The following is a 17692-nucleotide window of genomic DNA, read 5'->3' on the forward strand; positions in this document are numbered from 1 at the left end:
AGGAAATGACTAGATTTAGTTTTTTTTGATCTTATGATTTTAGAATCCATGCTACATGGGAGAGAGGATTAAAGGCAAGGTATAAGTACCATGAAGGCTGTTTATTTAAGTTAACAATCTTTATCTGTTCCTATTATGTTCATAAATACAGTCACCTCATATTGTTTATTTAGATTACCTGTCATACCTAAGAAATGATTTTATTTATTTATACCAAATGTCTACCCTTTAATTTGTGGCTCAAAAATTTTATCAGTTTACTGACCATTTTCTCTAAAGCAGCACTCCTTCCAGGTTACTTTTCATTTTTTGTTTTGCTTTACTTTTTCTTTATAAACTGTATCATAAGCTGATTATTTACAATAGTTTATTTACATTCTAGAATGTAAGTTCTAAAAGCTCAGAGTTAGTCTTTTTGGATCATTCCCAGTGCCTAGAACATTGTAGGTGATCAATACATAAATGAACAGGTATTTACCAAGTAGAGATACAAAATTAATCAGAGGCAAATACAGCACAGTAAAAAAGCATGAGATATAAAGAGGACTTGGATGTTAGTCACTGCTCTTGAATTTATTAGTTACATAACCTGAACAAGTCATTTAATCTCTTTGAACGTCAATGTCTTTCCTTTAAAATGACGCAAAAATATTACTTCAAAGGGTTATAGGCAATAAAAAAAAGCAAAAACTTGTTGCAAATATTAATGATTATATCCCAGCAGTTATTTTTGGAAAACTGGCAGAAAATTCTGTAAATCCGATCAATTTTGAGAAAGTAAGTTACTCTATTACCTAACCCTTGGTCTTGTAGAACTGCAGAGGCAGAATGAAGTAGTGAGGAAGCACCACATGAAAAGGGATGGACTGGAATCTCACTTATCAGCTGGCTGAACTTGAAAAAAATCTCTCAACCTCTCTGAAGCTTACATTTCTGATCTACTGATATAAAATGTGTGTGAGGGGGTGCTACCTCAAAAGTGTAATTGTTCGAATCACATGTTAATTAGGAAAGCACTTTTTACACTTTAACACAGAATATTTAATTTTGGTTAGATTGATTACCTTCCCTTAGAGAAAATCCTAATCTTGTTTGTTTCACCAGCAAAATGGAAGGAACTAGTACCACAGAATGTGTTCACGTGGACTACAGACAGAGTATACGCACTCCCAATTCTTTCTGCAAGTTCTCCAACTTTGGTGAGGATGGAACAGAACAGGAAAAGACAGAAAAGGAAGATAGAAAATGGAAAGCGAAACAGGTTCAGAAAGACACAAATTAGTAGCAAAGAACAGGTAGCAAGTGGAATAAGTAGCCAAGTTCTGACTGTGAGTCTATTTAATTTCATATCCAAGGTCACAGCCCATTTCATGAATATGTGACTTGTGCAGCCACATTAGGTCAGTGCTTGAAAGGGCCTTGCACTTGATTCAATGCTCTGATGCTTTTTGAACGGGGGGTCCCCAATTTTCATTAGCTGCTGGGCCCTGCAAATTATGTAGCTAGTTCTGCTCGAAGTCTTTCCACTAGACTAGAGGACAAGGACAATCGCTTACAACCTCAATGAATGCATACACAGACCATTGCTAACTTAAAGGACAATTATTAACAAGTAGACTTTTAATTTGGAGATGGCAATGGCACCGCACTCCAGTACTCTTGCCTGGAAAATCCCATGGATGGAGGAGCCTGGTAGGTCGCAGTCCATGGGGTCGCTAAGAGTTGGACATGACTAAGCTACTTCACTTTCACTTTTCACTTTCCTGCACTGGAGAAGGAGATGGCAATCCACTCCAGTGTTCTTGCCTGGAGAATCCCAGGGACGGGGGAGCCTGGTGGGCTGCCGTCTGTGGGGTTGCACAGAGTAGGACACGACTGAAGCGACTTAGCAGCAGTAGTAGCAGACTTTTAATTAGGTTGGTGATCACCTATTTGTAGTATCTGAATTCTGAAATTAGCAAAATACCTAGTAAAAGCCAATTTAATTAAAAAGCAGCAGACCAAATTAGAAATGCAAATATTATTTGCCTTTCCTATTTTGTGGCCCATAACAGGCCACAAGGTGATGTTAGCAAGTGAAATACCTGAAGCTCATGTGACGTTTCATTCTGAAATCCAACCAAAGACCCGAGTGACTGCGGACTACCTTCAGTTTTTGATCTGGTTATCTGCTGCCTCACAGTACGCAGAGCAGAGTGACAGCGCCACAGAAATCATCTCTGGAGTGAAAGCCCTAACACAATCCAGTTCAATTAAATCACACCCTTTAAATAACGTTTTGTTTCTTTCCTGCTCCTTCGGACTGAGAGACAGCTGGTGGCTTTTCTCTGATTGAAGCTGAAAGGCTGAAGCTGATGAACTGAACGTTTCCCACAAGGCAATTCAATTTTTGATGCCTCCCTTTTTCCGCTTAAAGCCAGACTGACCCCATACTGGTCCATTGTGACCTTTGGACTGCTTATCAGTCACCTTCAGTCTCCGACAGGAGTTGGACTGGCCAACCCACAGACGTCCACTCTCCAGTGAACAAAGGCTCGCTATGTAAAAGAGACAAGCTGTGGGCAGAGATACTATCTGTAGAGAAGGTGCTGAACTCATCCTCTGTGTTCCAGCAGCATGTCCAGGACTGCTGCCACTACAAAACAGTGAAACTTCACCCCAAAACTTTCTCTGCCTGTGATTTAAACACACACCTTCATTAAGGAGAGAGCTCAGTTTCAAACAGAGGCAGGCAACCAATGCTAATGAATCCAGCAGGCAAGTGTGGCCTGCGTTCTAACATTCCTTTCTGCTTCCCGTCTCTTTTTCTTTAAGTCGGCCAGAAGCCCCTCTGGATACTGTTTAGATCTGCACGGACATTCAAAGTAAGATTCTTTAAGAGCTTTAGAAAATGCATACAACTCTTCTCCTTTCTCCTATATTCAATACTCAAAAAGCCTTAAAGATGAAAACTTTTTTTTTTTCAAGATTTTAAATGGCTTGTTCCCTAAAAAGTTTCTCTGTCCAACTTTGAGAAATATACACTGGCTTTTACAAACCAGATGAGGAAATTCTAACTTCACAAGTTTAGTTACAAGCATTAACAAACTAATATATATATGATCATTTTTTTAAATGGCTGGATGGCAGCATTGACATGCATCTGAGCAAACTCGGGGAGATAGTGAAGGACAGGGAAACCTCGCATGCTAGAGTCCATGGGGTTGCAAAGATTCGGACACGACTGAGCAAATGAACAGCAGCAGCAGCAATTCTTAGTAAGACAGAACTTTAGGAAATCGCAATGCCACTTAACACTTCCTAAACAGAAAACAATGAAATGCTGTTCAAGGTAAATTTGCTGCAGGACCCTAAGAAAGTCAGTTATCTTTTGGCTCAAAAATCCCTAAATCAAAAATGGTGATGATTTTAGAATTTAAAAAACAACACAGGGCGCAAACCTAAATTCACAAACACTACATATATATTCAACACCGTCTACGGATAATTAGTTTTTCCCTCATCTTATCAATGTACTATTATTTCATCTTCTGGCAAGTTCTACTCAAATACCTTACAAATTATTTTCCATCAGTGACTGGGAATGAAAGTGACTCCTGATAGGAAAGACAAATAAGGATCAATTTTCCTGTGTCTTCAATTGGTTCAGATGAATTGAAGGATAAAATTGCTTCTACCTTGATTTTACTTATTATTATTTCAGGAGAACTATGAAAATGAATTCCTAAATTGCTGGAGGTACAATTACTAAAACTGTAGACAGGTACAACATTTTTGGTGAGCAAATTGGCAGTCTGTACCAAAAGTTCTAGAGATATGTATACCCTTTGGTCTGGCAATCCCAGAATTGAATTTTAGGGTATTTCCTTCAGGGATATGTGCAAAGATTTAGACACAAGGATATTCATTCAGTGAGGCTTTGTTTATAACTGCAAAAAAACTGAACACAATCAAACTGTGCAACAATAGGGCAGAATTCAGTTCTATGGAAAACAAATAACTCTCAGAAAGGATATGAAAGAAACGCATTTGAGGACAATGGCAGGATGTCCCCAATATGCTTAGTGAAAAAAAAACAAAACAGATTACAAAGCAGAAGATAGAAGACAATCCCATTTTTTAAAGGATATAATACAGAGAAAATTGTGGATATTAACAGAACAGTAAACATCTTCGGAAAATAAGAATAAGGGTAATGCTTTTTGGGGAGAGGAGGATTTCTGGTTTTTCTATCATAAGCATGAATTATCTGCAATATTAAAAAAATAGCCAATACTTTTGCTTTGTTGATTTTAAGTACCAGTAAGACCAGTTCCACTAAGAAAATCACTCACTCAGGACAAGTTCACTTTTAAGCTGAGTGGGTGGTAAAGAATGAGATATTATCAACTTTACAGCACATAAGGTAGGCAAGTTTTTAAAGCAGAGACTCTCCCTTTGAAAAATGTCCCCAAATTGACTTGCAAGACTGCCATAAAGAAGAGCACTGATATTCAATATTTTCTGGTTGATTTTGACTTTAATTGAGGGAGAGATTAGGTGTTGTCATTTCTTTAAAAAGCATCCTAAACATTCTTACGACATCATCGTTTTCGGACTAAAAGGCATATGGCCTTGCTGAGAACTTCTCCAAGTGTCTAAAATGGCAATGAAGACGTCCAGCAGTGTGAGCACAGTGGACTTCCAACATAACTGAGATGGACCACAGGTGAGACACAAAAGTGAACAGGCCCCAGGCTCATTAAGAGCCAAGACTAAGGTAGGTTCTCAACAGATGTGCTCAAATATATTTCCAAGGAGGTAAGAAATAAAGTAAGACTAAGACCACGGATTTCAATCTATAGAGAGATCATAACAAGCCAGTCTACAATCGTCAGTGTTTCTTTAACTTTGGGGAAAAAAATTACACTCGGTTTAAACTCATTTAGTTAGAATCACTAAATGGAAATATATACAGTCTCAGTTTGCTGTTTCTCTCAGTGCAGGAGAGTATAACAAGGCACAATCTGCTAAATTTTCAGTAGCTGCAGTAACACTTCTTTGAATCAGTATTACTAAACTATCATAATTTGGGCCTTGTGTAACCTGGCATTTATACAGTTCTTGGTCTTTATTTTTTAGTTTTTGGTTTGTTTGTTTTCAGTTTTATTGTGATATGATTGACACACTGTACAGCATGATGACTGGACTTAGATAAACCATGAGATGATTATCACAGTAAGTTTAGTGAACATCCATCATCTCGTATAGATACAAAATTAAAGAAACAGAAAAAATGTTTCCTTGTGATGAGACTTGGCCTTTATTAATTGATGTTTGGCCATAGGCTCATTCATATACATGTAAAAGAGCCCCCTGTCCACTAGGATGGTTTCTATGTACACTTAAAACTAAGGAGCTGTATATTGCTTATAGAACGCTAAGTAAGGCCATTAAACTGGTAGCCAAGCCATTAAGAACAAAATCAGCACACCCTTCCCCCTATAGCTCACACCACTGTAAATATCACAAGCCCTCTCTCTGTGCCAATGGGAACCACCCTGCCTACCACATGGTGCTGATGTAACCATATCTAGAGCTCAGCACCTGGAGAAAGCAGGGAATGAGGTTTTGCTTTGGGTTACTTGAATGTGTTTCTTTCCTCCCCTCTTCCCTTCTTCCTTTCTTTTTAACCATAAAACCACTAGCAGATAGTTTCATGACTTCTGTTCTCTTGCTGCCTGTGGGGATTTCACAGTGCGCTCCCAGCCACTGGTACTGATTCAACAACAGCCTTTGTAAAATTGGCAGCCTTCCTAAATAAGCTATGTAGAGTCTGCAAATGCTGGTTACTGTGCTGTGTAGTCTGTGGGTACTCGATAAAAACTTGATTAAAATTCTGCCCACATGATATATCCAAAATATGCTCAGAGCTATTTTCTAAAGAGCATGATCGGTCTTTACAAAAGTCTTTCTGGATTTCTGCTTCCTACCACAAATGATTAACAGCAGTCATTCACCGACTCTTTATGGCTGTGACATCTGCTACATCAGTCTTCCTTTTCTCTCACGGCTCAAGTACCCTTTACCTCTGCTTATACTAATCAAGACATGTAAGAGGGCCAGAAATAAAGGTCAGAAGTCAAATCCTACCATAAAGTCTTTACTAATCGGCTCACTTACAATAACTTTTTGTCCTCTGAATACTTAGAGCCCCAATTGCACCATTCGTCTGGCACTTAGCTGAATTGTGTTCTTATTTATCCTTTAATTAATCTGTCTTGTATCTTTCAACAGACTGAGTATCCTGGCCACAGGAACCATGTCTTGTATTTCTTTGTATATCCCACCCTTTGCCCAGAATATGATGCAAACAATGGAATTTCTCCTACCAGGCTGTCATACCACTCTAATTCTTTCTCCTATACTCTGGTTCATGTTCAAAAGGGCAAACATATTAGCTGTCATTTACTGCGTGTTTAGTGTTTGCAGTACTTTATAAATATTACACTTAATTAAATTAACTACATTTCGTGCTAAGTTGCTTTGGTCGTGTCCAACTCTTTGCGACCCCATGGTCTATAGCCTGCCAGGCTCCTCTGTCCATGGGATTCTCTAGGCAAGAATACTGGAGTGGGTTGCCATTTCCTTCTCCAGGCGATCTTCCCGCCCCAGGGATCGAACCTGGTCTCTTATGTCCTCTGCATTGGCAGGTGAGTTCTTTACCACTAGTGCCACTTGGGAAGCCCAAACTACATTAATTAATATTAATAGACACTAAAAGCTCCATTTTATTGGTGAGGAAACCAAGTTTCATGGTGGTTATAAGCTGAAGGTCACTCAGCCTGTAGGTAGTGAAACTGACTGAAATTCAGATCTGTTTCATTCCACACACCAGACTATTACTACCAGCCACAATAACAAGTGACAAGACAGTGAATGAGTGATCCAAGATACCTTTCAAGAATTTCTAAATAGAATATTTAATGAAAGGGACACTTTAAGAATTGAGTGTGAAATTTCACTGGGGAGGAATGAGCATCACAGAGGTGGGGTTGATAAAATGATCTACACCAAGTCTGGTCAAAGGGATGACCAAAAAGTTCAGTTTCATACACTGTCAGAATCTATTTCATTCCCCTCCTAGGAAGAAAAACTGACACTGAGAATTCACATTACCTCATAGATGTTCCAACTTCTCAAACTAAATTTTCCCCCCAAATAAAGATGATATAATAATAGCAAATCAAAATTTTTTTGGTGTTCATAAGAACTGGATATATTAACTTTGAGAGAAACACAGTAATTTAAAGATGCCTGGAACAGAGGAGAGTTCCAAAGAAATGACATCTCTCTTAAGAGCTCTATGTTATAAATGATACTTATTTAAAATCAGTGAAGAAAAATGAGAAATACTCATACTCAATTTACTCCTTATAAAGATCAACTGGCTTTTATTATACAAAATTTAAAGAACAAAGATGAGACACGCAACTAAGAAGCTAAGCTCATAAACCTGTTCAGCCTTTTGTTGACATTTCTTAGGTTGTAAACAGGCCTGTCTGTGGCATTAAGTTTTAAGAATACAGACACCACAGAAGAAGCAATGTGAAGTCCACAATTAGAATTGTTAGGGCTTGAAATATGCTGTTATGGATCATGAATCTTTGTCAGTAAACATTAAGTACAAATGATGAAAGTAACAATCATAACTGAAATTTTTATTTTTCTTTCTTATTAACTATCTCTAGCCCTAGCCCTAATGAAACGAGGCAGATATTACTCCCCCAAAAAACATAAGCAAAAATTTGAACCATTTCATAATAGGTCATTATAAAAAAAAAAAAACAACTAATAATTCTGTGTCTTCTATAACTGAAAAACCGAACTTACAATTAAAAAAAAAAAAAAAACCTACTCTAGTACCGGCTAACACTGAGGTTTCCCTTTATTGGAGAGTAATTCAAGCCTCTGGATTCTGTAGTTTTAACAGACACACAACTAACGCCAAATCCCTCAGGTGACTAAAAGAAGGGTCACAGCCCTCTGAAAACAGATTAATGCAGAAAACAAGAGTGGCCAAATTCCCACAACCTGCAAAAAGGAAGTGAGCCCAAATAAGCCCTTTGGTGTGCAGTACTAGCAATCTATTTATAAATCATTTACTACATCCTTTCCAAATCACAGGAACACCTAAAAACGCCTTGATGCTTTTAGCATACTTCTTCAAGTTAAACCTAATTACGTTAGTGGAAGCAACATCCTGTATAATTCTAACACTGCAAAGCTAACTCTATCTGAAAGTAGTTAGGATATTAATTATTATTATTAATTTGCTTTCATCTTAGTAATCCAGAAGGGCTTCCCAGGTGGTTCAGTAGTAAAGAATCCACTGATCAATGCAAGACATGGTGGTTCTTTCGATCCCTGGGTGGGAAAGATCTTCAGGAGGAGGAAATGGCCACCCACTCCAGTATTCTTGCATGGGTAATCCCATGGACAGAGGAGCCTGGCGGGCTACAGGTCACAAAGAAAAACCAGACACGACTGAGCACGCACACACGTAGGAGTTCAGAAACATTGTGTGATAGCATCTACACCACTATTCTCCAGCCCCAAGGCAATTTTACATATGGTAATTAAGAAGATTCACATTTACTGGAGAAGCCCAAGAAGGGACAGAGCAAGAGGATCTGCAGTTTAGCCCTTCTATTACTCCAAGATCCAACAGCTCTTGGAGCCAGAAAATGACAACATCCTTAATTATCTGGCTTTGGGCAATGGTTTCTCTGTAAATCTACAGAAATTGCCCCATTTCAGGAGTGATTACAAGTGAGCACACCATCTGAAGAACAGTAATTTAGAAAATAAAAATTCATTAAGACTTTATCAAAGAAATCTTGACTTGAGTGCATCACGACCTCACTATTCCTGCTCATCTTCTTTATGCAGTTAGTGGCCAAAGTTGAGGGCTTCCTCCCGCTCTGTTCCAAGCCAATTATTGCTCTACTTACTTCAAAGCAGTCTAAGTGTGGGTAAAGTCACACAAAGTTTATTACTACTAATAAAAACACAAATGTACCTTTTACTCTGACAATGGAAAATTAACTTCTCCTTTGTATTTGAAGACCATAACACTAGGAGATTAATACACTTGATGCAAGCTTAATTGATCACACTTTACACAATATTTTACCTTTTAAAGCTATATTACCTACCTATTTAAGGATCAGAAACAATCACGAAAATGGTATTGATTTAAAATCAAAGAGACATCTCATGTCTTTAAAAACTATCAACATTATTATTAATCTCTTTGCCCACCAACCAGAGATAAAAAGCTCTTAAATCATAAATGAATGTGTGGCTTCAGTAACTGAATTATCAATTATTATAACTATGTTTTATCCATTTCTGAGAGGAGAAATCTAGATTTTAGAAGTAGCAAAGATGATAAAGACACTTATTAAATAGAACAAGGAAGTTAAAAAATGTAAAGGCAAAACAGTTTCATACAATTATAACACTTAGAGTAGGACCTCTTGGTTCTAGGCTTTTGAAGTACAGAACTGCTGCTAAAGAACTGCTTTAGAGCTAGAAAAAGATGGGAGAAAATCATTCTACAGATCATATACCAGCTGGACAAAGATAACACCAAAGATTCAACAAATATCTGAGAAAAAATCTTAAAAGTATAAGCAAACCAATTCCAGCAGTATGTTAACAAGTAATGCAAACAGCGTTAAAGGACGATTCAACTTTCGCAACTCAGTTATGTCACTCCATTGCCAAGAAAGGGGGAAATGTTATCCTTCCAATAGAGGGGCAAAAACATCTAATCAAATTCAGTATCTGTATCTAATTTTAAAATATTTGAAATTAGGAATAGTAGGAAATGCCCTCAGCTTGATAAGTGATCTATGCTGGAACTTATAGCACACAGTACATCTATTCAGAAAACATAAAAAGCATCCCTTTTACAATGGAAAACAAGACCAGGAGCATTGCTACTCTTTAACATACTAGAGCCTAAGCTGAAGCAACAAAGAGTTACACTCAGAGAAAACTCATTTACAGATGATATAATCATCCATTCAGTAAAGTCAAGAAAATAAACTAAAATATCTGTTAGATAAAAGGACCAAGAGTTCAGCTAGGTGGTCTGATATAAAAGCAAATATAAAAAGCAGTTTTACTACACACCTATAGGGACTGATTAGAAAAAGTCATGGGAAAGAAGAGCTTATTCACAAGAACAACAAAAACTTTATAAACAAATACCCATGAATACATCTAATAAAAAATGTCTAACTACTATATGAGGAAAAGTGCAAAATTTAAATGAACAGCATTTTAAAAAAGTGAATAAATAAACACATATCACATTCTTCATTGGGAAGGCTCATTCTGTAAAGCTGTTAATTCTCCCCAAAACTAGTTCAGTACAATTTAAATCAAAATCCCAATAGGATTTTTAAAAGTAGAATTTGCCAAGTTGTTTCTAAGACTTATCTAGAAAATAAGCAAGGGTAGTTAAGATAGTAAAGCACACACACACACGGAGGCAGGCCTTGTGATGCAAGATACCAAAATGTCTATTAAATCTATATTAAGTAAAAGTGTGGTATTGGTGTATGAGAGAAAACGTTTTAATATATATATTTTAATATGTAATATGAAGAGCATTTCAAATCAGGGAAGTGAGATTGGACTAAATAAATGGTACTGGACTCAATGACTATCCATTTGGAAAAAAAGGTAAAGTTAGAGCTCTACTTCATATAATAAAAACAGCGTATCTTGTTTCATTGTGTTTCACTTTACTGCGTTTTGCAGATATCACTTTAAAAAAAAAATTGAAGGTTGGTGGCAACCCTATGCAGAGCACGTCTATTTGTGCCATTTTTTCAACAGCATTTGCTCACTTCATGTCTCGGTGTCACATTTTGGTATTTCTCGAAATATTTCAAACCCTACACTACCAAAAACATCAAGACTCGCTGAAGGCTCAGATGATGGTTAGCCTTTTTTTTTTTTTAAATAAAGCATTTTATAATTAAGGTTAGTACTGCTTTTTGTTACACACTTAGTAGACTATGGTGTAAACATAACTTTTGTATGCACTGGGAAACCAAGCAATTTGTGTAACTCGCTTTAGTGTCACATTCACTTTATTGTGGTATCCGGAACTGGACTCACATTATCTCCACGTCTGTCTGTAAAGATAAATTCCAGTTTTAAAAAGTGAAATATTTTTACAGGGTAGACACACTAGAAGAATACAAAAGAGTACTTTTATAATCTTGGGAGTGGATGGGAAGGGTTTTTTTTAAAAGTCAGATAGAAAAATCATAAGAAAATTATTGACAGATTTTACTATATAAAAGTCAAAAACTTTTATACAAGACACAAAATGAAAAAACAAGCACTAGAGTCAGGAAAATTACTGTTAAACATATTCAGAATATACAGAATAATACATGAAAAAGGAAAAAAAATACCAATAAAAAAATAAGGTTCAAACATGCAAATCACAGAAGAAAAATGCACAAGACCAATAAAAATACAAAAGGATCCTAAAAAGCTCCTCAATAGTAAGGGAAATATAGAGGAGTGTTTAAGAGCAGGGGTCCTGGGTTGAGGCTGCCTGTGTTTGCATCCTGGCTGTATTATCTCAGGCAAATGACTTAACATCTCTGTGCCTCTCATCTGTAATTGAGGATAACACCTAAGTCAACATTGTTAAGAACAGAGAATGAGATAATATCCATGGTGCTCAAAACAATGCCTGGTCCACAGTAAGAACTCAGTAGAAAATTAACTGCTATCTAGTATCATTATTAATATTACCAGGGTTGGTGAAGACACCTATGCAGGTATACAAGCTGGTAAGAGCTAATTGGCAAAGCAAACTGCAAAGCTTGGCAGCATGTATAAAAATTTTAGCACATACATATCATCCGACCCAGAAATTCCACTGCTAGAATTTTATCTAAAGAAACGTTCCCACATAGATACAAAGACATATGCATCAGGACTTTGAGTGGAGCAGTGTTAAGGGTTCTAGATCTGGAGATAGGAAATGCTGGTTCTAGTTTCAGTTCTACCAAGAACAAATCATGTAATCCCTGTGCCAATCACTTCATCATTTTGATTTTTCAGTTTATTTACTCTACAAAGTGTGAATGACGACTTACCCAATCTGCCTCACGGGAATACTTTAAGGCAGTGGTTCCCAAAGTGTGGTCCCTGGATCAGCATCACCAGCATCCTCTAGGAACTTGTTAGGAATTGAAATTTTCTAGTCTCACCCCAGACCTACAGAATCAGAAACTCTGGGAGTGTGGGCAGCAACCTGTGTTTTAATAAACCATCCAGGTGATTCTGACACAAGCTTAAGTTCAGAGAAGAGCATGTGTGAAATCACTTGCAGAACTAAAAGAGCATTAGTATTATAAACACAAAAAATAAAACTGCTTCTATCTTTCAATTTTATGAAAGGTACCTTTTAGATAATTATCTCAATATGCTCTCTGTTGCTGAGCTCAAGCTTCAGAAAGCACTCATGTGAAGCTAGGAAGTCAAACTCATATATGCCACCAAGTAAATAAATACAAGTATTTTGGGTCAAGGATAAAAAGCTCAAGGTCACCTCATGAACAAATCAAGCAATGTCTCAAACATTCAAGTTTCCAGACTTCTGATCAGTGGTTTTCATAATGGGAACACTTTTAATGATAGCCCTTGCCAGTGTTCTATCTACTAGTTCTTGATCCTTCCCTGAACTTTTCAGGACACAAAAATAGTCACCTGTTTGTGGATAAGCTATTTGTTTGGCTTGTAACAATAACACCAGAAAAACCTTGGCCCCTTGCTTAGCAAATTCACTTCTCAAAGATTGAATGTTGGCTCTCTAAAAATAACACAGATTCAAAAAAAAAAAATAGGCTCATGTATTTTTCAGATGTTTACATTTTGTTGTATATGAAACCGTGTGTAGACTCTGCAAGGGTATGGAATTTCAGGATCATTTGAGCAGTCTGATCCCACACTCTTGAAGTTTGATTAGATGCTGCTCTGGGTTGCTCACATATATTTTTCTAGTAGGATGAACACTTATAACAGTAACTATTTTTTGTTTCTGGAGTTAATTCAATCACTCCTTAATGTTCTTCATTGAGCACCTAAGAAATAACAGTATATTTGGTGAGTTTTACATGAAGGTAAGGAAAGGCCATAATTTTATAACGATAGAATTCCCAATAAACACAGTAATACCCACACTATTCTCTAATTTCACCTATATGTATATACATACCACAATTAAAAGTGAAAAAATAAGAAAGAGCATGTGAAATCACCAAACTGGTTATCCCAAAGGCCCTCCTCTAAAGGTCATTAACTTTCTTCATAGGAAAGCCCCTAAGATCTTCTTGAGGTCTTTTTATGCTGACACAATTCTCATAGGATTTGTTACACAGTTTACTTGGTTTCTAAACCCAGAGCAAATCCAATGCAACAATGAGAAAAGGAAGAACAGCTCTTATGAGTGGGTCGTCAGCAGAGACAAGAGAACCCCTGGGCTAAGAGAACTCAGGTGTACTCCCTCCCCCAAACAGACAATTAAAATTTGGTCTTCACTTAAGGACCTTAATTAACTCTTAACCTTTTAGTTGCTCCCATTCATCACTGCTATTTACATATCTGGCACTACAGGGAAATGCTCACAGCAGCTAGTTCAGTTCAGTTCAGTTCAGTCGCTCAGTCGTGTCCAACTCTTTGCGACCCCATGAATCGCAGCACGCCAGGCCTCCCTGTCCATCACCATCTCCCGGAGTTCACTCAGACTCACGTCCATCGAGTCCGTGATGCCATCCAGCCATCTCATCCTTTGTCATCCCCTTCTCCTCCTGCCCCCAATCCCTCCCAGCATCAGGGTCTTTTCCAATGAATCAACTCTTCGCATGAGGTGGCCAAAGTACTGGAGTTTCAGCTTTAGCATCATTCCCTCCAAAGAAATCCCACGGCTGATCTCCTTCAGAATGAACTGGTTGGATCTCCTTGCAGTCCAAGGGACTCTCAAGAGTCTTCTCCAACACCACAATTCAAAAGCATCAATTCTTCGGCGCTCAATCACTAAGTTTTTACTAAACCAGGCCTCAGAGACCATACTTCTCTTTAGGAAGGAGATTCTTCACCTTCTATGAGATCACATCACTTTGAGAACCTGATTTTTTTAAATATATGTATCTACCCAATATTTCCATATCATCTCAAGGAGTTCATTAAACTTCTAAAGCCAGTTCATAGCTTCAGTAACCATGGATCCCAAATTTAAAACTTTTGTGTTAGGAACCAAAAATGTGCATGTTTAAGTTAACAAAATTCAGGGTTTTATTTGGAATGGTCTTTAAAGATTTTTAAATGATGATGGACTGGGCAACACCATAAATGTAAATTAAACACGATGGCTAAGGCAATACTAATAAATACACTTTAGAAGACGTGAACATTAGCAAGACTCTCTCAAGAAAAAAAAAGTGGCAAGAGAGAGACAAAAATGAAAGATAAATAATCTGAGAATTCTTGAGAAGACTGCCTACCTTAGCAGCAAAACTCTAAGTGGAACAAATATGTTTTTCACTACTAAGTTGAAGATGTCAGCAGTTAAAGATAATTTCTAAGACTATAGGTCTTAAAAGTAACCTTGCAATTGCTAAGACAGAAGACCATTTCTACAGTGGTTCTGAGCACTGGCCTAGGAAACACCTCGATTCTAAGGGCAGTTTTGTCATTTATCAGCAAATACTTAAAGCCTCAGCTTCATTATCTGTAAACAGAATAAATTAGTTCATAGGGTGGATGTGATGATTAAATGAGATAATAATATACACTAAACTCAGCACCGTGGCAAGTGGCCAATGAATGGCAGCAGTTTAGTTTTTGTTTAACTTCAATTTACCCACTCTTCTGTGCAGGAATTTATCATTTGTAAATTGTTACCTACCACACACATAATCTTTTATGATCCTCTGGGGTCAGAACCACAGTGTCTTCATTTTACAGTTTAAGAAAATAAGTCAAATGTACCCCAAGACACTAATTAGTAGGAAAAAAAAACGTGTACACTAGATTCAAAACTCCTAAACAAAATTCAAAACTCCTTTCCCCTGCAAAGCTCAGAAGCTCTGCCTTTTAAATTCTGTTTAATCTTTTAACTGTAGTTAACCATATATAAAATTTGCCATTTTAACCATTTTTAAGTGTACAGTTCAGTGCCATTAAATATTTACTCTGTTGTGCAGCTCTCACCACCATCCTTCCCCATAACTTTTTCTTCTTCCGCAAATGAAACTGTACCGGTTAGATACAGACTTCTCATTCTCTTCCTCCAGACCCTGGCAACAAGATTACTTATGCTCAGGTGCCTCATGTAAGTGGAATCATACAGTGCGTGTACTTTGTCACTGGCCTATTTCACTCAGAATGATGTCTTCAAAGTTCATCCACGTTGTAGCATATGTCAGAATTTCCTTCCTTTTTACAGCTGAATAATATTCAGTTGTATCCCAGACCACATTATGTTTATCCATGTATCCCTTAATGTACATGTGGGTTGCTTCCATTATCTTTTTTATTTTTAAAGTATTGTTCACACTTATTTTGCCATTGGTTACCCATTTTCAGATTATTCATTCCCCCTGCCTCCTTTTTACTTCCCTGGTGGTCCAGTGGTTAAAACACCTGGCTTCCACTGCAGGGGAGGACTGGTTACAACCCTGGTCTGGGAACTATGATCCCATATGCTGCCCTCCTCCCTCTACAAGGTTAAAAAAATAATAATAAACAGTTAATTTAATTTAATTGTATAGAGTTTATAACAGAGCAGTAAAACCACTATATTGGGTGTGTGCTTTTTTCAGTACACCACCAGGAACCAACACAAAATGGAAAAGTTAAAATGTAAATTTGATTTGGTAACAGAGGAAACTGTTAAAATAATAAATTAGTTTTAAGATTATCTGACTTAATGGTAAAGAATCTGCCTGCCAAGCAGGAGATGAGGGTTTGATCCCTGGGTCTGGAAGTTCCCCTGGAGGAGGAAATGGCAACCCACTCCAGTATTCCTGCCTGGGAAAACCCATGGACAGAGAGGAACCTGGCGGGCTACAGTTCATGGAGTCGCAAAGGGTCGGAGACGACTTAGCGACTAAACCACCACCACCACCGAAATCACTTTACAGGCTATTCTTGAGACCTTTAATATAAGGATAATGCAAAGTTTCTACTGTTGGACGTGAAACTAAAAAGTTCTTTAGGGTTGACCTTGGTGGGAGACAGAAGTGGCTTAAGTGCCAGGAGTCTGGGAAAACCTCAGTAGGTGATTCGGAGTGAGAGCTAACACACTACAAAAACCAAACTGCTGCCAGCTAAAAGTAACCCTGACCCTCTCAACCAGTTTAATGATGCAACTTGAATAGATGGGAGTTCCTCTATTTTGCCCTTTTTTAAATGTGAGGTGAGATTAACCACAAGCTTGAGCACAGTTCTCAGAAATAGCTAAACCACCAAGGAAGGGAGGAACAATTCTAGAGACTCTGAAAACTGTGATGATTTAAAGATGCAACGGGATCTTGCACTTTAGCGACTGAAGGTGTGCCTGCAGGCTTCGGTTGTAAGCGCGTACTACTACTGGCGGAGACAAAAAGAGAGTCAAACTACTACTAAAATCCAGCGTTATCAAATAATTCCAGACTACAACCAGACAGTGTGAAAAATGAACTGCCCTTCTTCGTGTGCAAGGCTTGCAACAGAAACCTACGGTCACAAGCAAACTTATTTGAAGCAAGGAAACAAGACAACAAACACGGGAGCTTGAGCACCAGCGGGACCCACAGGGGCGTCCTAGCGTTTCCGGCCGGCGGCTGAGAGGCTACAGACCGCTTTAGCCCGAGCCTCCAAAATGCCAAACGGCTGTCACTCCGTCATCACAATTTCCCTGGGGCGACCTCACTTTCAGATCCTCTCAAAGTTTACCAGAAATTCTCCCAAAGGATTCTTCTGTCCGCCTTCCCACCCTCAGGACACTCCGCCTCCAAGAATTACTCTACATCTCCACCCTACTATGCTGCCCCTGAGGGCCCCGGGAGTTGCAAGCGAGCAGGGTGCGATTTCACCCTTGCTTGCTCCCAGTTGCTGGGAAAAGCGGCTGCTGAAAAGCAAACTTTCCGAGCGACCGTTCGCAGAGGGCGGAGGGCGCGCGGCACTCACAGCTGGTTGATGGCGTTCTGCGAGATGACCGCGTTGGCGGAGAAGTAGGGGATCATGTCGGGGCCACCGAGGCTGCAGGTGCAGGCGAGGGGCGCCTTCTTCTCGCGGGCCAACGTGCTCAGGGTCATGGGGCCGGCTCAGGGCGCACGGCTCCGCATCCTGGCCCCCGCCCGGCTCGGGCACGAGGCGCTCGCGTTGGGCTCCACGGGACTGGAAGCGCAGGCAGTGCGGGCTCCCGGCGGCCGAGCTGGGCCCGCCGGGTCTCGCAGAGACAGCCGCCGCAGCCGTGGGGCTCGGCCGCGGACTCCCAGCGGCCGGGCGCCTCCAGCAGCCCACCCCAACTCGCGTCCGGGGCGGGGCGGGGCGGGGCTGAGCGCGCCGGCGGGGCGGTCCCGAGAGCCGGAGGGTCGGGTCCGCCGGAGCCCCGCCCCGGAGCTCGTCG

At 39.1% G+C, this 17692-nt stretch overlaps 1 protein-coding gene across 7 annotated transcripts in view; it reads right to left on the reverse strand.

The window, feature by feature from the left end:
* The window catches only part of SSH2 (slingshot protein phosphatase 2), a 245460-nt gene that overhangs the window by 86333 nt on the left and 141435 nt on the right, over positions 1-17692 (reverse strand). For 3 of the 7 annotated variants that reach the window (XM_069602990.1, XM_069602992.1, XM_069602989.1), the window contains exon 1: positions 17251-17610. The exons of the other annotated variants lie outside the window; for them this stretch is intronic. In XM_069602990.1, the coding sequence (XP_069459091.1) occupies positions 17251-17378 (128 nt within the window). In that variant the 5' untranslated portion in view covers positions 17379-17610. Of the gene's footprint in view, positions 1-17250; positions 17611-17692 lie in introns of those variants that run through there. 7 annotated transcript variants of the gene reach the window in all.

The sequence above is a fragment of the Ovis canadensis genome, chromosome 11 (genome assembly GCF_042477335.2).
Source record: "Ovis canadensis isolate MfBH-ARS-UI-01 breed Bighorn chromosome 11, ARS-UI_OviCan_v2, whole genome shotgun sequence".
Taxonomy (NCBI): domain Eukaryota; kingdom Metazoa; phylum Chordata; class Mammalia; order Artiodactyla; family Bovidae; genus Ovis; species Ovis canadensis.